Source organism: Lactuca virosa, chromosome 1 (genome assembly GCF_052849685.1).
Source record: "Lactuca virosa cultivar CGN04683 chromosome 1, Lactuca_virosa_CGN04683_v6, whole genome shotgun sequence".
Classification (NCBI taxonomy): domain Eukaryota; kingdom Viridiplantae; phylum Streptophyta; class Magnoliopsida; order Asterales; family Asteraceae; genus Lactuca; species Lactuca virosa.
Window position 1 is genome coordinate 77,941,890 of NC_136426.1, and position 23,277 is coordinate 77,965,166.

The following is a 23,277-nucleotide window of genomic DNA, read 5'->3' on the forward strand; positions in this document are numbered from 1 at the left end:
CAGCATAAAATACATGAGATATACATGGACCATTCACCCCAATTTTTTGCCCACGATATAAGCCCTTGTTGCAAGCCGCTTTCATTGCCACATTTAAACCCTCCATGGCGATTATAAATAAGAAAGGAGAGAGCGGGTCTCCTTGCCTAACTCCCTTTGAGATGTAAAATTCTTTTGTTGGAGAACCGTTGATTAAAACCGAAGCATAAGATGAAGACAAGCAACCAAGAATCCAATTCCTCCATTTAACACCAAAATTCATTTCTGCCATAATTGAATCCAGATAGATCCAATTAATGGAATCAAAGGCTTTCTCGAAATCGACTTTGAACATAAACATTTCCTTCTTCACCTTTTTGGCCCATGAACATAATTAATTAATGATGAGAGGACCCTCAAGGATGTTTCGACCCGTGATGTAAGCCGACTGAACATCCCCCACCACATGACCTATGATTGATTTCAATCGGAGTGAGAGAGCTTTGGCGATTATTTTATACATGCAACCAATTAGGGAAATAGGTCGGTAATCACAAAGATTAATTAGGTCTTTGATTTTTGGAAGAAGAGTGATGAAAGAGGAATTTGATCCCCTTGCAATGGAACCAGTGGCCTCAAAATGGCGAATGAAGCCCATCACATCGCTGCTAAAAATGTCAAAGTGGGATTTGATGAGCTTGAAAGTAATGTCGTCTGGTCCAGGCGCTTTCTCTCCAGCACAAGCCCATATTGCGGACTTGATCTCACCAAGAGTGAACGGCTCTTCAATTGAATCACGTTGCACATCCGATAACCTGTCAAACAAAGAGTTGATGAAAAGAGGACGAATCGGCCACTTCTCATGAAATTTGTTGGCAAAAAAATTAAAAGCTTCTTCTTTAATAGCAGTTGGATCCACAATCCAACTACTATTAATTGTTAAGCCATGTATGCGATTACTCATGTTTTTGTTTTTCAATGTGCCATGAAAGAAGGAGGAGTTTTCATCTCCGTCCACCGCCCATTTAATATGAGCTCTTTGCTTTAAGTCAAGTCTATGCAATCGCTCCAAGTCGGCCAATTTTACTTTTCCGTCCCTAACTTCGTTGATTTCCAGTGTCGATAAGGCCCTTGTTTCCACCATTCTATCTAATTCAATTAATCTCCTATTTAAGTCTTTGAAAACTTGCTGCTCTTTATTAAATTCCAGCGCCCTCTATTTCTTGATTTCGATTTTTAAATGCTTTAGTTTAGAAGTAAGAAGCATGTCAGGAGGCCCAAAACCATGGAATGAGGCCCATGCATAAGTGACAACCTCAGGGAATCCAATCCGGAGAAGCCATGAATTGTACAGTCTAAATGGTTGTGGGCCAAAATCAATGACAAGATTACAAAGTGTAAGCGGGGAATGATCGGAATGTTCACGCGGATGAGCCGTGACCATAGAACGCGGTTGAGCCACCATAAAATTCGAGCACACTAAAAATCGGTCAAGTTTGCTCAACTTATGACAATCCGGACTAAGATACGTGAACCGCCTATCACCCATGCTAAATTCTTTCAAGCCCGTTTGATTGATAAAAGAATTGAAGTTTTGTGCAGAGGCACGACAGAAGTGAGATTTGATTCTCTCATCCGCTCTCCTAACTACATTAAAATCGCAAAAGAATACCCATGTGCCCGGATGAGAATTTTTCAATAGCGCCAATTCATCCCATAATCTCCGCTTCTCCACACTTGACTGAGGTGCATAAACATTAACAAGAAACGTAGTTCCATCAAAACCTTTCCATTGACCACCAATAGTTAAGCTATGACGGGATTTGAAACACATGTTCGATGAAAATATCGTAGGATTCCAAATGCTAATTAAGCCACCCGATCTACCATCAGAATCAACAGCTTCCCAGCTATAATAATTATTCCCCCAACACCCTTTCCACATCAATGTTACTTGAGTCTGTGAATTGTGTTTCCTGCAGACCAATAAACTCAACTTTGTGTGTAGCTTTCAATTTCCTTACCCATTCAATTTTGTGAGATTGCCCAACCCCCCTAATGTTTAACGATAATATATTCATTGGAAAATAACATTAGCGCCACCACCAGATAAAATTTCACGCAAAATTGGGTCAGACCCTGTAACTTGAAATCCCAATTCAGCCCCCATATTGGCAGTTTTAGTAATTTCGGGAAGAGAAGATTGCGAGACATTAAAAGAAGGAGTAACAGAAAGAGAGGGAACTGCATCCCGGTTGAGATCGATAGAAGGAGCATGTTCGGGAACGGAAAGTGTAGGAACAACAAGAGGCATGGGGAAATCATCGACGACGGCATCCGAATAACATATTGACCTGACACTATTGAAAGTTATTATATCATGATGTTCCATAAGAAATCATGCTCTTGCCCATGTTCATAACCAATGCGTTCAATCCAATAACATATTTTAGGTAAATAAAAATTGTAACCTAATCATATGTTATTCAAAGTTAGACATTCGAAATGCTTTTCATGTATCGAAGTAAGGAATAAATTCACTAATTCCCCCTTCTTTTTTCATACACATTAACTCCCCCTTCTTTTTCATACACGCCAACCTAATCATACATACTTATAAAGCTAGCATTTTTTCTTGAATCTCATGCATTTCAAACCCCCTTTTTTAACTTCCTTTCACCACATTCATTTGAAACTCCCATGACTTTTAAATTTCTTTACAATAATATTATAAATAAGTTAAATAATGTTCTATAAACAAGAAGGAGTGTTTTATTACAATGTCTTCATCCCACATCGATGGTGAGAGTAAACAAGAGAATGTTTCCTCTTCTATAAATAGGAAAGGTTGTGAAATGTTTCAAAGGGACCAAACCATGAGAACTTCCTCATGCCTACCTTTGTAGGATTTTGAAGGTATTATTTGGTGATATTGTCTATATTGGCAAGTGTCCAGTTAACTTTTAGAATTCAAAAAATGGTTTTGAACCGAATTTTTTCAGGTTTAAACCGTGTTTCAGTTAGAAAAAAAAATTATGTAGTTGGGTATATTGAGTTGAACCGGAACTGGATCAATTTGGACAATAAAGGAATCATTTTCCTTTCACAACAAACATTTGAAACTTTCATGATTTTGCAAATTATTTCTAATAATATTATAAATAAGTTACATAATTTTATATAAATATAAAAAAACATCTACCTAAACCTAAAATTATAACTGTTTGAAAAATCACTTTGATTTAAAAGCACGAAATATATACAAACCGAGTTTCACTAGAAAAAAAATATGTAGTTTGATATATTTAGTTGAATCGGTCCGAGTTTGATCTATTTGGACCATAAAAGAAGCATTTTCCTTTCACTACATACATTTGAAACTCCCATGATTTTTCAAATTGTTTCCAATGATATTTTAAAAAAGTTACATAATGTTATATAAATATAAAAAAACATCTACCTAAACATAAAATTATAATTGTTTGAAAATTCGATTTGATCAAAAGCACGAAATATATACGCAGATTATATTTTATAAATGAATTCTTTTTATAATGAACTTTTGAATCTTGAAAATACATATAAACAAACTTTCTATATTAAGTACCTAACTGAATTTATGATTTTAGAATTGAACAAAAAGTTATTCAATAAAAACTTACTTTTTTGGATAGCAACTTACAAGATTATAGAAAAATGGAACTATTGAACAATAAATCATACATCATACATACTTATAAAGCTAGCATTTTTTCATGAATCTCATGCATTTCAAACCCCCTTTTTTAACTTCCTTTCACCACATTCATTTGAAACTCCCATGACTTTTCAATTTCTTTCCAATAATATTATAAATAAGTTAAATAATGTTCTATAAACAAGAAGGAGTGTTTTATTACGATGTCTTCATCCCACATCGATGGTGAGAGTAAACAAGAGAATGTTTCATCTTCTATAAATAGGAAAGGTTGTGAAATGTTTCAAAGGGACCAAACCATGAGAACTTCCTCATGCCTACCTTTGTAGGATTTTGAAGGTATTATTTGGTGAGATTGTCTATATTGGCAATTGTCCAGTTAACTTTTAGAATTCAAAAAATGGTTTTGAACCGAATTTTTTCAGGTTTAAACCGTGTTTCAGTTAGAAAAAAAAATTATGTAGTTGGGTATATTGAGTTGAACCGGAACTGGATCAATTTGGACCGATAAAGGAATCATTTTCCTTTCACAACAAACATTTGAAACTCCCATGATTTTGCAAATTATTTCTAATAATATTATAAATAAGTTACATAATTTTATATAAATATAAAAAAGCATCTACCTAAACCTAAAATTATAATTGTTTGAAAAATCACTTTGATTTAAAAGCACGAAATATATACAAACCGGGTTTCACTAGAAAAAAAAATATGTTGTTTGATATATTTAGTTGAATCGGTCTGAGTTTGATCTATTTGGACCATAAAAGAAGCATTTTCCTTTCACTACATACATTTGAAACTCCCATGATTTTTCAAATTGTTTCCAATGATATTTTAAAAAAGTTACATAATGTTATATAAATATAAAAAACATCTACCTAAACATAAAATTATAATTGTTTGAAAATTCGATTTGATCAAAAGCACGAAATATATACGCAGATTATATTTTATAAATGAATTCTTTTTATAATGAACTTTTGAATCTTGAAAATACATATAAACAAACTTTCTATATTAAGTACCTAACTGAATTTATAATTTTAGAATTGACAAAAGTTATTCAATAAAAACTTACTTTTTTAGATAGCAACTTACGAGATTATAGAAAAATGGAACTATTGAACAATAAAGAAAGGGTAAACAAGAGAAATGGTGTTTTACTAAATAAGTTGAATAATGTTTTATTAACAAGAAAGCATATTTTATTACAATGTCTTCATCCCACATCGATGGTGAGAGTAAACAAGAGAACGTTTCCTCTTCTATAAATAGGAAAGGTTGTGAAATGTTTCAAATGGACCAAACCATGAGAACTTCCTTATGCCTACCGTTTTAGGATGTTGAGGGTATTCTTTGGTGAGATTGTCTTTATTGGCAACTGTCCATTTAAGTTTTAGAATCCCGAAAATGGTTTTGAACAAGATTTTTTTAAGTTCAAACAGAGTTTCAGTTGAAAAACCGTTGTGTAGTTTGGTATATTGAGTTGAATCGGTCTGAGTTTGATCAATTTGGACCGATAAAGGAAGCATTTCCTTTCAGCACGTACATTTGAAACTCCCATGATTTTTCAAATTGTTTCAAATAATATTATAAATAAGTTACCTAAACATAAAATTATAATTGTTTGAAAAATAAATTTGATTCAAAAACACAAAATATATACAAACCGGGTTTCAATAGAAAAAACGTTATGTAGTTTGGTATATTAAGCTGAATCGGTCCGAGTTTGATCAATTTGGACCGATAAATGAAGCATTTTCCTTTCACCACATACATTCGAAACTCCCATGATTATTCAAATTGTTTATAATAATATTATAAGTTATATAATGTTATATAAATATAAAAAAATCTACCTAAACATAAAATTATAATTGTTTGAAAAATCACTTTGATTCAAAAGCATGAAATATATACTCGATTATATTTTATAAATAAATTCATTTTATAATGATATTTTGAATCATGAAAATACATATAAACAAACTTTCTATATTAAGTACCTAACTGAATTTATGATTTTAGGATTTAACAAAAAGTTATTCAATAAAAACATAATTTTTTATAGCAACTTACAAGATTACTGAAAAATAGAGCTATTGAATAATAAATTTTCTGGATAACGTTTTATTTTTATTATTTAATATTTTATTTAACAAAATGAAATTATTGGCAAATAAAGAAATGAGTTTAATTAAAATGTCTTCATCCCACATTGATCGTGAGAGTAAACAAGAGAATGTATTCTCCTCTATAAATAGGAAAGGTTGTGAAATATTTCAAAAGGACTAAGCCATGAGATCTTCCTTGCATCTAACTTTGTAGGACGTTGAGTGTATTCTTTAGTGAGATTGTCTTTGTCGACAAGTGACCAATTAAATTTCAGAATTTCGAAAATGATTTTGGACCGTATCTTTTAGATTTGGATCGAGTTTAATAAGGATCCGAGTGTCTTCTGGCTGAGTTAGGCAAACTCGCTTCCATTGGAGGCCGAGTTTAAGTAACATGCCGAGTATTTGGTTGTGTTAGCCAAGTTTTACAACCCTGTATGTAATACAATTTAAAGTTTTAACCTTATAAAAGACGTCACTATTATCATATGTTCTACATAATTATGGTAATATTTATGATATAAAACATTTTTTTACTATTTAAGATAAAAAGTTGTCTCTATTATCATATGTTGTACAAAATGATAAAATTTAAGATATATAAAAAGATGTATCTATTATCGTATTTTCTACATAATGATACTATTTAATATAAACGTTTTAATTTAATATGAAATTATTATTTAATAGATAACAATAACGATTTATTTATTTTTAAAAATTATTTTTTTTCTATTTTAATCATATAACATTGTATATGCAAAACAACTTCAAGTTTCAACCTTATCTCTTATAATATAGTTCAACATAATAACAATACTAAAAATCATTTTTTATATTTTTTTATGAAATTATTATTTAATTGTTAATAACAATGATTTAGTTATTTTTAATATAAAATATTTTTTTATATCTCAAGCAACGCGCGGGCGTTCGCCTAGTATACTTATAAAGCTTGCATTTTTTCTTGAATCTCATGCATTTGAAACCCCCTTTTTTAACTTCCTTAAACCACATTCATTTGAAACCCCTTTTTTAACTAATGCAACTCAAAAATTTTCTTAATTATGATCTAACACTCAAAAGTCTTATAACTTATATTATGTTTAATTACCATTTAGTGAAAAGTTTAGTATAAAAATGTTAATCTTTTAGGAAGACATGCATACAAATCATATACAAAATTTAGAAAGAAAACAAACTTACAGGTTTTTGTGTTGGGTTGAGGTCTTATGACCACTTTTGGAGATATGCTATTATATTAGAGCTTTGAATTTGTAAGTTTGTTATACTAATTCGTTTTTATATTTTCTTCGTTTTTGGATTATTGTAATACAATCGTTGTATATTGTGGTTTAATTGTTAATATATTTATCATATGTTATATAGGGTGATGTCGAAAATATTTAATTAAATATTTTAAATATGTTTTTTTTTGTTTTGTATTTGTATCGTTTCAGAAAGATAATTAATTAAACACATACATATGTTATACTTTCCATCTCTGTATCTCTCTCTCTTTGTGTGTGTGTGTGTGTATATATATATATATATATATATATATATATATATATATATATATATATATATTATAATAAAGGTCAAAACACTTCAACCAAAATTCATTTAAAATCTAATATTTCAAATGCTTTTTAATAATGATTGTAAAAATTTCAACATGTGTTACTTAATTGATTGATTAATAAAACTATTAATGTTTTGAAACTCCTAACTCTTAAACTTATTTTATTTAATTTGTTAGTTAACTAAAATATTTTTCCTACATAAATATAACATTTCTATGTTTGGTTACTCATATTTGTTTATGTAATTAGAAAACAAGGTGTATATAGAATGACTACTTCAATTTCACATAGGAATCGATACCACTAGAGAGGTATGTTGTTTTTAACCGGTGGTAGGAGATCCACATACCATTTTTAATTATTTTTATTAATGCTTAGTAATATCTATTTTATATTCCTATTCACCTTAATTTTTTAGGTACAAATTAAGAAAGAGGATTCTCGGCGCGCCAATGTAAACTCAAACGTACGCCTTGCAAACTATGTAATTAAAATTAAATATCATATTTACTAATCGACTTATTTTAAAACTCTTGACGACATTTATGTATAATGATATATTTTGTATGACTTCATTCTTAATTTCAATGTTTAATATTTGAAAGTTCATATATGAAACCTTGGATGTTTTGGTGTAATATAAATAGTGTAATACAAAGTTTATTAGTTCAATATTGTTTATTAATAGATCATTCAAAACAACATATTTCTTGTTTTATCCAAAAAAAATATTATCGGACTTAAGAAAAGTAGATTATATTAATGTTATACAAAAAATTATAATATATATTGGATATTATAAAAGTAGAAGTAAAGTTTATAAGGTATGGATTATATTACATAGTATCAAAATATAAGTTGATGATTTTTATGTTATTTGATAATTTGGTTAATGCCCAAAACATGACTAAAAACGTAAATTTCAACATATTTCTATTTTTTCTCATAGTTATTTTAACCACTTAAATGCATTCTTGCGCATCGCGCGAGGTTACGCCTAGTTCACTATAAGAGATAGTGTGTCATGCTTAACCTCCAAAGTCAACATAATATTCATTTGATTGTTGCTTACATGTGACACATTCCAACTAAGCGGAATCCACCCGAACGATTACCATCAGACCTTATTCCACTAACCGATCTATTCCAACATAAATTTTAGTTTGGATAATATCACTAACATCATACAAATGTATCATCCTTGGAAACAAAAAACGAGCAATATACACCAGGTATCTCACATCACCATCGTTAATTGTCATTCCTGAGAGGTTGATAATATAAATTGATTTGCCAAGTTGTTATATTCATCTTGTTAGCCACTAAAATGCACCCAACCATAATAGTGCATGTCTTAAGACAAGATTGTGCTGTACTTTTGTAATTATGATGTTATGTACAATAAAAGTCCAATCTTTCTCTACCACATCCATCAAACATGCACGTAGAGGAATAGTAAATATAACATATGTTGAATTCATTTTTTTTAAATGTGTTTGAAAATTCCTTGGAAACATATTGTAAAATACTTACAATTACTTCAAATTATAGGAAAAAATCATCACAAGTATAATATACTTACAAGTACTTCCCATTATAGAGAAAAAACATCACAAATTCATAATAAGAAAATTTTGAAGTATTATGTTTTTTCAAAACTAAAATAAACATTTTGCATATATAAATATTTTGTCAAACATAAAAAACTTAAAAACACCTTAAGGACTAAGTTCAAAAGTTTGAGAATATTGAAATACCTTTTGTAGAAAAATCATTCCAAAACCTTAGGCTAAAGGTTGTACCGTCTCACTTCCTCCCAATTTTCCATGCCAACTCATCACCACATTATTTTTCTATCAACCTATAAAATTATCACCTTTCACTACCCTCACTCCATTCATTTTTTATTTAAATATGTATAAATAATATATCAGTATCACACTCTGTTTATAGGGAATTAAAAACCATGAAGTTTGATATATTTTTTTATAATTTTTTAATATATATTTATAAAAACATATAAACACATACACGCACACAAGCGTGTGGTGGGATGTCAAGTCCACCAAGCAAATTACACCATTTGTTTGCAAATAAAACGTAATATAATGGTAAAAATGGGTATCGATACTCGGGGAAATGGTTGTATTCAATCACCAATGCAATCCAATAGAACTAGTGTAAATAAACTAACTAACTACAATTAAACTAAAATGGGGTGTTGTGATTGTTTGAAAACTAAAAGACTTGAATAACTAAAAAGCTTGCAATTAAGCAAGATGGTGAGATGCTCAAATATTGGAGAGAATTGGTTAACCAAGACAATTCAACACAATGAAAATTTGTGTGTTTATCATTAGGATTTAACATGAAGCTTATCATTCAGCCCAAATTGGTTATAGCGATCATGAATCATGATATGTCAAGATTCCTCATAGGTAGTATGGAGGTTGGGGAAGCCCACAACACACCTTCTTAATCAAAATCAAAGATCCAATTGAAGCAATTGAACCCAAGAAGTTGATTAGCCTTAAGAATGAAGGAATCCCAAATTCCTAGAGGATGTCAATGCTTACACGTCCATAAAGGAGCTATGATTCATAAGCTAGAGATGATTTCTACCATCATAAAGCCCTTGTTCTAAGTAAATTCAATGATTCAATGCTAAACCAAAGAAATAAACCAACAATTGCTCATTCAAGTACCAAGCTCATGATCAAAGTATTAAACAAGCATAAGAAATATGAACTAGAATCATAAACATAAGATAAATGATAAATAAGCATGAATCCTTCAAAAACCCACAAACATTCAAAGGTTTTAGCCAAAGTTAACCAAAATAGAGAATTTAGCCACTCATGGCAACAAAATAACAATCACAAAAGTCTAATTACATCAAGAAACTAACAATTACTTTGGAAGATAAGAAGAATGTGTATCCAAGCTCAAAAAATCGCCTCCTCTGGTCTCTAATGGTGGAAAATCGAAGTGTTAGCTGAAAGATCCAACCCCTAAGGTAAATGGTAAGCCAAATGACCAAAATGCCCAAAACTGGGCAGTTGCACGAGTACCCGCGCGCCTAAGATTCCACCCTCGCAAGTGTTGTTGGAATGCTATTGGTCCATTCTTCTCCACTACCCATTCCACTACCCAAGATTCCATTGGTCCCCTCCATGACTCACATGATTTGAAATTGGCCAATCATCTTCAAGATCTAAATATGGATAGTCCATGCCCAAAATAAAAATCCATGGCCCATCTTCAAAAGTCCACTTCATCCAAATCTTCAACTTTTTATGCCCAAATCTCATTTGATGGATCCGTAAAGCCAAATAATGCATCGAGAAGCCCACTAAGCCCAACTTCAGTCAACCCGCAACCGCAATGAGCTCCAAAACCCTATAAAATATCTCATGCAAAATAGAAAGTACCAGACACGATCCATGATAAAGAAAATAAAGAATATACAATGCAATACTAATTAAAAGAGCTAAAAAAATACTAAAATAACCTAATAAAAATAAGGAAATAAAATAAGCTATCAGCGTGCGCGCACACACACACACTGTGACATCCCCATTATCGCAGCCAGAAAAGACCGATTTTGTTTATGCTTTATAAAAATCAGAGTACTTCTTTTATTAAAAATGTTGCAGAATTTGTTCCCAGTAAAACATGATAAATGCATTATCAAAGCATTTCCGAAGAAATGTATTTTTTTATTCATTTTAAAATATTTGGGATGTCATTGTCAATACAGAAACATAAGCATAAACAGAACTTACATTCATTTACACTAGTGATCTACACCTCTTTAATCTCTCAGTGTAATGTAACTTCGTATCGTCACCTGTGATTCAAATAAGCTTAAGTGTGTCAGGTTGGGAAACCTGGTGAGTACATAGGGTTTTCAACCCACAATAATATAATTATTATGTTTAAACATCAAACAATCAACCCAATTACCCATCCCCATTATCTTCTTTACTCTTAAGGATCTACCCTAAGAATTAGCTATTCCTCGTTCATTCATTCCTAAGGATCATCCTAAGGAATCGACACGAAATCCATCGTCTCCGGGGTTTACTCAACAGGCACTAAGTCGCATAATCGCCAGGGTTTAGGCACTAAGTCTCATAGTCGCCAAGGTTTATACAACAGGCACTAAGTCGCATAGTCGCCAGGGTTTAGGCACTAAGTCTCATAGTCGCCAGGGTTTATATAACATACACTAAGTCGCATAGTCGCCAGGGTTTATACAGCGGGTGCTAAGTCCATAGCTCATTTATCGACAGTATTATTTTCGGCAATCCACCCGAAATACATGTCAATGGGTTTTTAGAGTACACCGGATGAACACGTCGTTCACAACACCTACAGGTTGCGAGCCTGCTAGTGTTCCACAGATCGTCTAGAATAGTCAATGACTGTCATCCATACTCTGCTAGATGACGGGGCCAACATTTGGGTAAAGGCTTTTCTCACTTCTCACCTCCCACCCTCATCTCATGATCTATATAGCCTTTCATCTCATATTCCAACTCATTTTTCATCATACACCAACTATTTTATCTACCCATGTTTTACCCCAACATATTTGTAGATATAAAATACATATACAATTTAAATTATTTAAAACGTATATAAAATCGATCATCCAGCATAGACAACAAGTATTCAAATAATATGCACACATAGCACGTAATTTTATAAAAATACTTCATATTTATGTGTAAGATGAAAGTAATATGCACTCACTTGTAGCGTGCTTTGATAGAATTAGAAACGGTCAGCGCTTCGTGATCGTCGGGCTCGGGATGCGAAAACGGCCTTAACAAACGAGGGAGAGAGAAGAGATTTTGGTGTAAGGAAGAGAAGAGGCTGGACTTGCTATTTATAGGCTGATTTTGGATCTCTTACGTCGTGAGAATCAAGATTCACGTCGTGAGCCATGGCAAGAGTCATCCCGTAGTCTTCCCAGGTGTTTTCTAGGCTCGATTAGTATCCGTTTGACTCCTCACGTCGTGAGAAATCGTTGCTCACGTCGTGAGCTTTTTGACTTCTAGCTTCGAAATGTGACATTTTGACTCCTCACATCGTGAGAAAAGAGGCTCACGTCATGAGTCCAGTCAGATTAGGGTTTCTGACACGTGTCATGCTCTCAGACAGCTACATCTTCGGAAGGCCATAACTTTTGCATACGAGCTCCGTTTTTGACGTTCTTTATATCCACACGAAGGGGGAGACGTACTCTAAAACTTTCATTTAGAACCCTAAGGCTAAAAAGTACTCTATCATAAACTCACTTTTATGATTCCCGGTGTTGTGCCGGTTTTGTCGCGAAACTTCGACATGTCATAATTTCTTCGTTATAACTCGGATTTCGGCGTTCTTTACATGTACGTAAAACTTGTGACAGATACTACAACTTAGTTAAAATTATTTATTCTAAATAACCCTCTATCAAAAAGTCATTTTTGACGGTTATCGTCTCTAAGTTGACTAGCCCGAATCTGCGGGCGTTACATACACACACACACACACACACACACACACATATATATATATATATATATATATATATATATATATATATATATATATATATATATAATAAGCTAAACATATTAAAAAAGAAAGAATAGTTAAAACAGTTGTTGGGAAAATAAACCGTGTTGGGGTCTTCACTGCACCCCACACATCAAAAAGTGTGGTGTTCACCGCACTTGCCACCCCAGCCCACCGCAAGATACGATGTGATGTATGTATATAGTTAGGTCATATGTAGTTCGAAACTATCATATTTTCTAACTTTTTAATAATCTAACCAATTTACAAAATAAAGGTCGTATTGCTATTGCTATTTATGGAATATAGAAAAGGGGAAAATACAAATCCAGCCAAAATCCTTAATTACTTAACAAAAAATAGCCAAAAAAACCACTTAGCCAAAAATAGCCCACAAAAGAGTAGTCAACTGTAGGTTGACTACTGTTTCGTGTTTTGTATATAAATTTTTTTTTTCATTTTTAGGATACAAAACCGTAGGTTTTAAAAACCTACAGTTTCCTCTCGAAACTTACGGTTTCCCCAAAACAGTAGTTAAAACCCCCAAAACAGTAGATTTAAAAAAAAAACCGTATTTTTTCACTCAAAACCGTAGCTACGGTTTGGGAAACAGTAGGTTTTAAAAAACCTACGGTTTTGTATCCTAAAAATGAAAAAAAAAATTATTCAAAACACGAAACAGTAGACGATTTAGCGAAACAGTAGACGAATATCAAAACCTATGGTTTCGTGGGCTATAATTGGACATTTACTAATTTTTTGCTATAAATTGCTAACGACTTCCTTAATTTGTCTAGATTAGTAATTGCCCCTATAGAAAAATGATTATTTCTAATTGTAACTAGGAACTTGATCGCCGCACGTTGCAGCGTCAACAATCCGTTTTGTAAGTTAAATTTTGATGATTGTATTTGTTAATAGATAAATATATACAAAGTCGGTACCACTAACTAATTCCAATTTATATCGTCGAATAAAAACGTATTATATGTGATCAAACTCATACATAGAAAACATACATAAAAATAAGCACAAAGTGTACACAAAATTTACGTCGAAACGTAAAGAATCTCGAATGTATACTGATACGTACATAAAAATAAGTAAGATTATTATTTTTTAAGTTAACGAACGGGAGTTCAAATAAAAAAAATGTATAATATGTGACCCGACTAATGCTTAGGAAGCATATATTAAAACAAACGCGAAAACATAAAAAAAACATGTTGAAAGTATACAAATTCGAATTTATACAGACGCATACATAAAAAAACAAGTTATTTTAAAAAAAAAATAATAATAACAAACAAAAATTCTATATTTACGTCGAAACGTTGACAATCACAAATTTATACCGACACATATATAAAAATAAAAACGAAATAAATTAGATTTTTTAAGTTAATGAACAAAAGTTATTAAGGAAAATCAAATGGAGGATAAACATGAAAGTTTAGAAAATGAAAAGGATAAAAATTATATTTTATAAAGTTCATACTAGAAAGGTCAAAGTGATATTTCGAAAAATAGAAAATATTATTTTATAAAGTATTTTAAAAATTAAAGGAATAGAAAGTATGATTTCTGAAAGTTAAGGGGGGCAATTAATAGAAACTTTCACGGTTATTAATATAGATATAAGGGAAATTAAATAATATAAGCACAATTTAATATATATTTGAACTATATATTATATTAATATATAAAATCAGACATTTTATTAAAAATCATGACATTAAACATTTCAAAATTAAGATTTCAAACATAAGTAGGGATATTTTTTTTAAAAAAAATGGAAAAAATTAAAAAAATAACTCTAAAATTTAAGATCTAATCAGGCATTCAGAATTCTAAAAAAATAAATAAATAACAAAAAGAGTTTTCTTTAAAAAAAATTGTAAAATATAACTTCAGAAATGAGAACAATACGGTGAAAATTGCTATCTTTCAAAAACTGAAAAAAAATATATTTTCTTTAAAAAACTAATTTATAATAGCTATATATAATAATTATTATTACTCTAAATCAAATATAATTTTAAAAGAAAAAAAAATCCATAAATTTGGTTTGCATGAATGGTTCCATCCCTGCACGTGTGATACAGACTATGGTAACGAGAGGGGCTACGTATAGTCCGTTGTACAACTTGAGTTGCAGAACTTACAACACGCCTTTGGCTGGGGTATAGCCTCAACCTATCCCTGCAGTTTTACAAATATAGCCCTGTCCTAAGTGCTTGTCATTACTTATATAGGTCACCCCTTTTCAAGTCATCCTAAACACACAATTTTCCTCTGTTCGCATTTCCTAAAAGGTCAAATAAGTCATTTCGTTAATCAAATAAAAAAATTATCAATTTGTTACTTTCATCATTTGCTTAATGTACAACATTATATCGATTTAGAGCGTAATTTGGTAATGAATTTATACAGTTGACCATGGTCTGATTTCCTTGAATCAAGGCCATTCACTCATATTTAACTACTTTTGTGCATTCCATACTTACATATATCAGTTTATTTAGGTTAAAACTCAAAACACTTTCACAATGAAATCCAATAACACTTTCATTTCCATCGCCTTCTTTTTCATTTTGTTATTCCATTCCATCCACGTTTCACATTCCGCACCTTCCAAGAAAACCAATCCATACACAAGTTCCAAAAACCCCCCAATGCTCATTCCAAGACTCGAAACATGGGCTCGAGCAATGCAATTGTCATTCCATTCCATCTCGGAGCCACAGATACGATCACACTCGGAATACCAATCCCGATCATCCGGAATGGTATCAATACCATATCGAGAGACACCGGAATCCGATTCCGATTCCGATTCCGACGCCTACCCATTCCTAGACGGTAATTCCGACGTGTTGGAGAAAACAATGAAATCTATTGCATGGTTAATCAAACTCGGGTCAATTCACGCTCAAAGACTTTCAAACACAGTAGTGAACCCGAAAGATGAAGACAGGATCTTGAAAAGTTGTAAAGATAGCTACGATAATGCATCTAACAATCTCCAACAAGCAATGAAAGCATTGTTGTCTAAAGATGTTGATCGAATGAAATCAATGCTTAATGCTGTTTTTTCCAATATAAGAGATTGTAGAGACGAGTATTTGGGTAAAAGTAAAACTTCTCCATTTGCTACTTATGATGATAAGGTTACAAAGATGACTAGTAATTGTCTCACTGTTCTTGATTTGGTCCATGAACGCCGTTGATCGATGCAATTATCAGTTCTATGACAAAATACAGACACCAATAAAACCGATATCATTCATGAATCATAATGTTTGCTTTTGTTAACTTGATGCCCCTTGGGCCTATTAAGCCCATTGAGGTTTGTGTTACAGATTAGCGTTGGTTTGAAGAATAAATAAAGACGAGAATGTAATCCATAAAACATTTGTTAATGGAGTATCAGACAATTTTCTTTTGTTGGAATGATTTACGTTTTATAAAAACTAAAAAGATATAATTATTACTTATTGAATGAAATCTACAAAAGCAAAATATGCGATAGTTACACTTACTCAAGAGTTATATAGGATTAATTTTATAGGTAATTATATACAAATTTGTGGCACAATTTGAAAACAAAATTACAAAAATGTAGCACAAATGACAGAATATATATATAACGAAATTCGTAAATCCAGACATTAATTCTCAATTCCTGATGCCTGAAAGATACTCATATTTCAAGATTGACCCATGAACACAGCACCATGTCCACTAGCTTTCATGAACTTCTTCAACAGAAGAACAGCAATAGCAAGGGCAAGTCCGACTGCCGCCCATGTGAACAGGCGGTCATCCGCCGGTTTCGGAACTGTTGATTGGTGGTGGTGCTGCTGCTGCTGCACCACCACCGCCGGTACTGGAGGAGGAGCAACCAGAGCTGCCTGCTCTGGTACCCTTGGGATGTCGGCTTCTGTGTTGTTGTTCAAGGGACCTTCAGGTTGTTGTTCTTCGGGTTCAGTTATCTCTGTATTAGCATTTGGTGGAGTCGCCGGAGCTTCGCCGGATTGTTCAGTGGCGGCGGCAGATGGTGGTTCTGCAGATTCCGGTGAGTTGGGGTGAGGGACTGGTGGTGCCTTACTGATCATGTACTCATGAATCTGCATATTCACAAAATTGAAAAATATTGTAAAATTTGTTTAATATTGGAATGTAAGGGTAAAATGGTCATTTAGTAAGACCTCATCAATGAGCTTTTGACGATCTGGAGAACCAAAAGTTGGGGAAGATTCACGAGATTTAACAGCAAGAACACGTCTTTCTTCTTTCTTGTAATCCAATGATCCCAAAGCACCATTTGGACTAGTGGGCATGAATGCAATTAGTGCTGTTAAAGCAGTTCTAACTGCAATTCAAGAGATTATTAGTTTTGGTTTAGTCAACAACTTGTTTGATCTAAAAAAAGTCAAAATCAGATACTTACCACTCCATGATGGTTGCCAATGTTCAGGATGATGATTTGATATGCTTAAGCAGATCTTTGTCTGAGTTTCAAAACGTCCATTTGGCTGAAACAATGACAACAAGTTTATGCTTTGCACAATTGAATTACTTTAGATAGGCATATGCAAGTAAATTTGGTTTGGATGATAATATTGGTTTAAAGTTGGAATTGAAACTAAGAAAATGATGATTACCGTTAATAACATAAAAGATGGTGGTTTGAATGGGTACTCTGAAGGCAATTGAATTCGACCATGATAAATTCCTCCTTCAAATTCCGTATCATTTGGTCCCCTAATTGCAAATTGCCATTCAAAGATATTCTCCTGTGTAAAATACATATAGACCGTAATTAGAACACCACTTCATGAAGTTCATAACCAATTATGAGGTTTATGTTGAAAATGGAAGTCCAATGTTGGTCAGGTGATAAACTGATAATCCATATTTTGAAATAGCAACGCAATAGATTGTCTACAAGGTATCATAGCCTGGTTCAGTTTGAGACTACTCGCATTCGAAACATGAAAACTTCGAAAAATTTAAAGCTGTTTAACTCAACGTAAACCTAGCTTTTGATTCGATTGAAACAAACCGAGTAAATTATTGAAATCGAAGAATCCGTTTGTAACAGATGAAAATTTTGAAATTTGTTTCATTTTTCATCAGATCACAATTCAAATGATGTTAAATCGAACGAAACACGCCATGGAATTAAGCGAAGAGCATAGTTCAGCTACCATCGCACAAAATTCAATTTAATCTACACAAACCCTAACTACACCTAATCACGAAAGGGTGAGAACCTTGTTACAATTACGCCGCAGGAAAATGGAAAACTGAAACATATTAGAACGAAGATACATGAATTTTCAATTGGATTACCTCAAGGGGAAGGCTCATGAAATCGTCAGATGGGTTTGATTGCATCTCTTTCAACTCCTGTAAAATCCTTTTCACGGATGGATTCTTCATATTATATTTCTCCGCCATGGTTGTTTCCTCTTTTGTTAACAGTATCTGATCCTAAATCAGATTAACAACGAAAAGGCTGAAGATTGTGAAGAAAATTGGGAGGAGGAAGGTGGAAACAAGATATAAATCTCCTGTGAAACCAAATGATAGAAGGGGTAAAAGGGGGCAGGTGTTGACTCACACGTCGCCTGTATTACGTGGCAGCTGATGATTGGTGTAGCATCATCGAAGCAATGTAATAATATTTAATTTTTGTTTTTTTTAAATGTTATACAGTTGGATTTTGAGAAATATACGTAATACGTGCTCTAAAATATTACAATAGTTTAAATTATATATCTCTAATTATAATCGAAAAATGAATATCATATTTTTTGGAGTTGAGAATTGACCACAAGAGTTTGATGACCATGTAAAAAATAAATCGTAAAAACTGTCCATATAATTTTTACAGAAAATATCTATGTGTATATTTTTTCATATAGAAAATGTCCACATGTATAAACTTTTTAAAAAAGTAGTCTCTGTCTAATTGAAAATTTAAAGATTACAACCTGATGTAATATCATCCTTTTTTTTACGAGATGAAAATAACATATATGGTTTGTGAAGATTTCTATGAAATATCACATCAATAGAAAATTCTATTTATTAGTGAAAATTTTGCAAAACTAAAAGTAGTATGTTCTGAAAAAGCCTGAAAAATAATCACGGATATAGGTTAGAATTGAATAAGAAATGTTGTTAGCTAAATATTGTTGACGGGTCAGTATTTGTAGTTTTGTACCATAAGTGGCACAAATTACTTCTTGTGGGGCTTATTTGTATCTATACTGAAAGTATATTTATTATGATTTCGTTCTTTTACAAGAAAAACACACTAAAAAAAATTGATGGTCAAATGAATTATTCAAAATTATTATTTGAGAAAATGACAAAATTAGATACATTTGGAAATGCTTTCATAAAATATCCATCTTTTTTACTTATTCCTCAAGAGTGAAGCTGACCACCGATTTCCCATTAAGGCCCAATCTAAAAAACTAATCTCACTATTTTCCATTAAGACCCAATTTAAGCATTATTTTATATTTTAAAAAAAAATTACACCATTTTTTTTGAATCTTTTTTTTTTCTTTTAAAATCTTTCACAATTTAACACTCCATTTTCATACTATAAAACTACTTTTTGGTGCAGCAAAGATTATTGAAGATTTCAACATTAAAAAAAAAAAAATGGATGGCAATTTTTTTTTTTTGAAAAGCAATGATTTTTGGAATAAGATGAACCTATTCCAATGAAGAACAACTTCACAGTATAAGTACACTATTTTTAGTGGAAACCACACAAAAACAAACAAACAAATTTCGTAGCATGAAATAGTTTTGAAATTTGTGGTTGTCTTTTTCTCTTATTTGTATGTATAGTGAAATATTACTGGTCAAAATGAATTGTACAACATTGCTAATTATACATGATCATAACTAACAACCTATTTAATTACAACACTTCTACAATTTCGAGCTATATTTACTTGCATCCATTGTAGTACTCAAACCCAAAGGCACATCATCAAAGCCCGGCATATTTTTCTGTTGAAATTCTTCTAAAGTAGCATTTTTCGGATCAAAAACCTTCCCATTATCCAAAACCAGTCCCTGTTTAATCCGACCCAATCTTCGTGAATATAAGACTTGTTTTGAAGTAACTGGAACCCTAATCGACTGATATTCTTGTAAACGAGCCACTAAGTTTTCAACTCCTGATTTCATAAGACATTGACCTAAAACTGATGCATCTAAGATAGACATGTTTGTGCTTCTCAAACCATGTGGTGTTGTTGGGTGGGCCGCGTCTCCAATAAGCACCACTGGGCCCCACACAATTTGTTTTAAAGGGTTGCAATCGTATATGACGTTTAAAAATGGTTGTTTGGTTTCTTTTATGATTGTTGCAAGTTCAGGTACCCATACTTTTTGTGCTTCCTCTTGCATTTTCTTGATCATGTTGTTGCTTACTTTCATAGTTACAGAATTCCCCTAAGAATTTATTGGAATGCAAATAAGATAGGGGAAAATATGGTGAAGCTATTCGTTAAGATCAAAAACTGGATAAAATATTAATCACCTTAAGTTGTGGCTCTGGTTGATTAACATACCAAATCCAATTGATCCTTTTGTTCAGAAGCTCATAAAAAACGCTATGAGTTCCATTACCCAAGTCAAAATATAGGCAATTCCCCAAATCTGGGTAAACTTTTTTCAAGTCAACTAAAATTTCTGATTTTTCATCATCTGAAAGATCCAAAACCCCTCTCCAAGCACAGTAACCAGAGTACCTAACATCATTGTTAACTTTACATTAATAAACAAATGGAAAAAATTCAGAAGAAACATGTTAAGATACTTCAAATTCATCTTGGATTACAAACCTCAATTTGAGGTCAGGAAGGAATGTCTGGCGAATTGAAGACATACAACCATCTGCCGCAACTAGCAAATCCCCAACAATCTCAATCATTTTTCCTGTTTGAAGGTGTTTACAATGAACTTTAACAGATTTTTTGTCATCAGATACATGGAATGATAGAAACAAATGGCCCCAGAGGAATATATCTGAAGGGAGTGCCTTGTATAAGAGACCATGAAGATCAGACCAGTACGCAGCCCTGAAATTGAAGCTCTCATCTCTTGTCAACACGCGACTGATTTTTTTCTCTACATCGGTGGCTTGGTTCTGTAATAAAATAGTATCAAAGAGTACAAGTTACAAAGTTTTCCCCCCAAAATCAACTATTGATGTTGATTTTGAAGTTACATACTGATACTGGTATATTTCACTTCAATGGTAACTCATGTGTACAACAACCAATTGTTTAGAAGCAATTTAGACTAACTAAAAACTTCCAGGACCAGATTAGCATTTGTTCTTTAACTTGTAATCAACTTGGATTAGAAACAAATTCGGGATGAATATATACATACCTGATCGATTGTGAGGGGTAAGGTATGAGTGTTGAGAAGATTATCGGATTGTTGCTGTGGAAGCCATGAATTGATTATTCTTCGAGCCAACGGATCGAGGCCTAGCCCGGCGCCCGTTGGACTTCCGGTAGGAGGAGCGGTGGTTTTCTCCAGCACCATAACTTCCCACCCCGCCGATAACAGGGCGTGCGCGGAGCATACTCCTGCTATGCTCCCTCCGACCACCACCGCCCTCCCCTTACTCTCTTTCATCTACGGCCTCCTCACCCTCTCTCTCTCAAACTCGACAGATGATAAGAGCACATAGAACGCCACTATTAAATAATTTGATTGCACTATCACTTTAACCCCTCTACTATGAATGTATTGCAATTGAAATCTTAGGCTAAAATGGATAGCGGTATCAGGTGGTGCCCTCCCTTCTTGCCGTGGTGGACATATGTGGAATTAGGTGTTAATTTAGGAGTAGATTATAATATTTGTATTTGTCGGTTCAAATATATATATATATATATATATATATATATATATATATATATATATATATATATATATATATCATACATACTTATAAAGCTAACATTTTTTCTTGAATCTCATGCATTTGAAACCCTCTTTTTTAACTTCCTCAAATCACATTCATTTGAAACCTCATTTTTAACTAATGCAACTCAAAAGTTTTCTTAATTATGATTTAACACTCAAAAGTTTTATAACTTATATTATGTTTAATTAGCATTTAGTGAAAAGTTTACTATAAAAATGCCAATCTTTTGTGTCTTTTGTGTTATATAAAATCTTACATGTAAGAAGGATTTGAAGATATTGTGATTCAAAAGTTTTCATATAGTTGAAGCATTCACGATCCAAATATGATGATTTGAAGAAATGGGTTATCCAAAACAAATGAAGCTTTTCTATTCTTTCTTTATATTCAGTTTCTCATTTAATCTTTATATGTGATTTGTGTGTATTACTCAATCTTGAATGTGACTCTCCAAACATCAATGTTTTGGTTGGAATATTTTTCTGATTCTTCTTTTTCAAGAAAAATATTTTGATTGCAGGTCAGTAAAGAATTGTCATCAAGTTTCTATTGTTGAATGGTGTTAAATGAAGAAAGAAGATTCATAAAATGGATATAAGTTTTTTTGTTTGAGCAAAGTTAACGAATGTTAGTTTTTTCTTTTGATTTAAATGTATGGTTATGTAACATCTGTATTTATATATTTAACCACCCAATGCTCTTATTTATTTGATTGTAGTTTTTCTATTTTGATTATGTTTATTTTCTATTATTTTTTTGTTGGGTTATCCTACACAACATATTTAAAAGACAATATTTAAAAGATAACATAATTTTGAACATTTGATATGTAATTATGATAAACTTATCATGATATGTTCTTCATATGAAATTAATTTATCCATATTACTACGACAAGAATTACATATGACATTTACGAAAATATATATATTATATGTGATTTGTTTAACATGTATATGCACCTATGTATGTTATAAATTTATAATTAAATATCTTTATGTTTAATAATTGAAGGGATTAAAATGATGCATCAAAACCAATTATTTAGACGAATATAATAATAATAATAATAATAATAATAATAATAATAATAATAATATATTTCCAAGTACCGCATTCATTTGAAACTCACACTACAACTCAAGAGTTTTCTAATTTATGTATATTTATTAGTTACAACTCAAGAGTTTTTAACTTATGATTATTAATTAGTAATCACTAATAACTTTTTATTTTGCTTTCTTTTATAAGGTTGTAAAGTTTTGCTCATTAAAAACGTTAATGTATTTGAAGAGATTTGTGATTTAATATGAAGAGTTAATATAAATGTTATAATAGATGTTTTAG

General features: G+C 31.9%; 4 protein-coding genes across 4 annotated transcripts; 1 reads left to right on the top strand and 3 right to left on the bottom strand.

Moving 5' to 3' along the window:
* Positions 1-1,195: 1,195 nt before the first annotated feature.
* Positions 1,196-1,924, bottom strand: LOC145115528 (uncharacterized). The gene has a single exon (XM_079051822.1). It carries the CDS (start codon positions 1,922-1,924, stop codon positions 1,196-1,198), a length of 729 nt encoding a protein of 242 aa, XP_078907948.1.
* Positions 1,925-15,736: 13,812 nt separating this feature from the next.
* Positions 15,737-16,180, top strand: LOC145115534 (uncharacterized). Its single transcript, XM_079051830.1, has one exon. The coding sequence runs from the start codon at positions 15,737-15,739 to the stop codon at positions 16,178-16,180; it is 444 nt and encodes a 147-aa protein (XP_078907956.1).
* A 308-nt stretch (positions 16,181-16,488) lies between these two features.
* Positions 16,489-18,531, bottom strand: LOC145147762 (ubiquitin-conjugating enzyme E2 32-like). Its single transcript, XM_079075099.1, has 5 exons — positions 18,309-18,531; positions 17,618-17,749; positions 17,404-17,488; positions 17,162-17,325; positions 16,489-17,080 (listed from the first exon to the last, which is right to left on the bottom strand). The coding sequence occupies exons 1-5, from the start codon at positions 18,414-18,416 to the stop codon at positions 16,661-16,663; spliced, it is 909 nt and encodes a 302-aa protein (XP_078931225.1). The 5' UTR covers positions 18,417-18,531; the 3' UTR covers positions 16,489-16,660.
* Positions 18,532-19,779: 1,248 nt separating this feature from the next.
* Positions 19,780-21,685, bottom strand: LOC145147779 (FAD/NAD(P)-binding oxidoreductase family protein). The gene is made up of 4 exons (XM_079075100.1): positions 21,384-21,685; positions 20,831-21,135; positions 20,527-20,737; positions 19,780-20,438 (listed from the first exon to the last, which is right to left on the bottom strand). The coding sequence occupies exons 1-4, from the start codon at positions 21,633-21,635 to the stop codon at positions 19,911-19,913; spliced, it is 1,296 nt and encodes a 431-aa protein (XP_078931226.1). The 5' UTR covers positions 21,636-21,685; the 3' UTR covers positions 19,780-19,910.
* Between the last annotated feature and the right edge of the window lie 1,592 nt (positions 21,686-23,277).

Bases quoted from the DNA above. Each gene is read 5' to 3' on its own strand.
- LOC145147762 (XM_079075099.1), bottom strand. From the start codon at position 18,416: ATGGCGGAGAAATATAATATGAAGAATCCATCCGTGAAAAGGATTTTA. The intron at 17,750-18,308 runs GTAATCCAATTG...TATTTTACACAG, and splicing joins TCATGAGCCTTCCCCTTGAG to GAGAATATCTTTGAATGGCA. The intron at 17,489-17,617 runs GTAATCATCATT...TCATTGTTTCAG, and splicing joins CATCTTTTATGTTATTAACG to CCAAATGGACGTTTTGAAAC.
- LOC145147779 (XM_079075100.1), bottom strand. From the start codon at position 21,635: ATGAAAGAGAGTAAGGGGAGGGCGGTGGTGGTCGGAGGGAGCATAGCA. The intron at 20,738-20,830 runs GTTTGTAATCCA...CAATGATGTTAG, and splicing joins CTTCCTGACCTCAAATTGAG to GTACTCTGGTTACTGTGCTT. The intron at 20,439-20,526 runs GTGATTAATATT...ATAAATTCTTAG, and splicing joins AACCAGAGCCACAACTTAAG to GGGAATTCTGTAACTATGAA.
- LOC145115528 (XM_079051822.1), bottom strand. From the start codon at position 1,924: ATGTGGAAAGGGTGTTGGGGGAATAATTATTATAGCTGGGAAGCTGTT.
- LOC145115534 (XM_079051830.1), top strand. From the start codon at position 15,737: ATGGTATCAATACCATATCGAGAGACACCGGAATCCGATTCCGATTCC.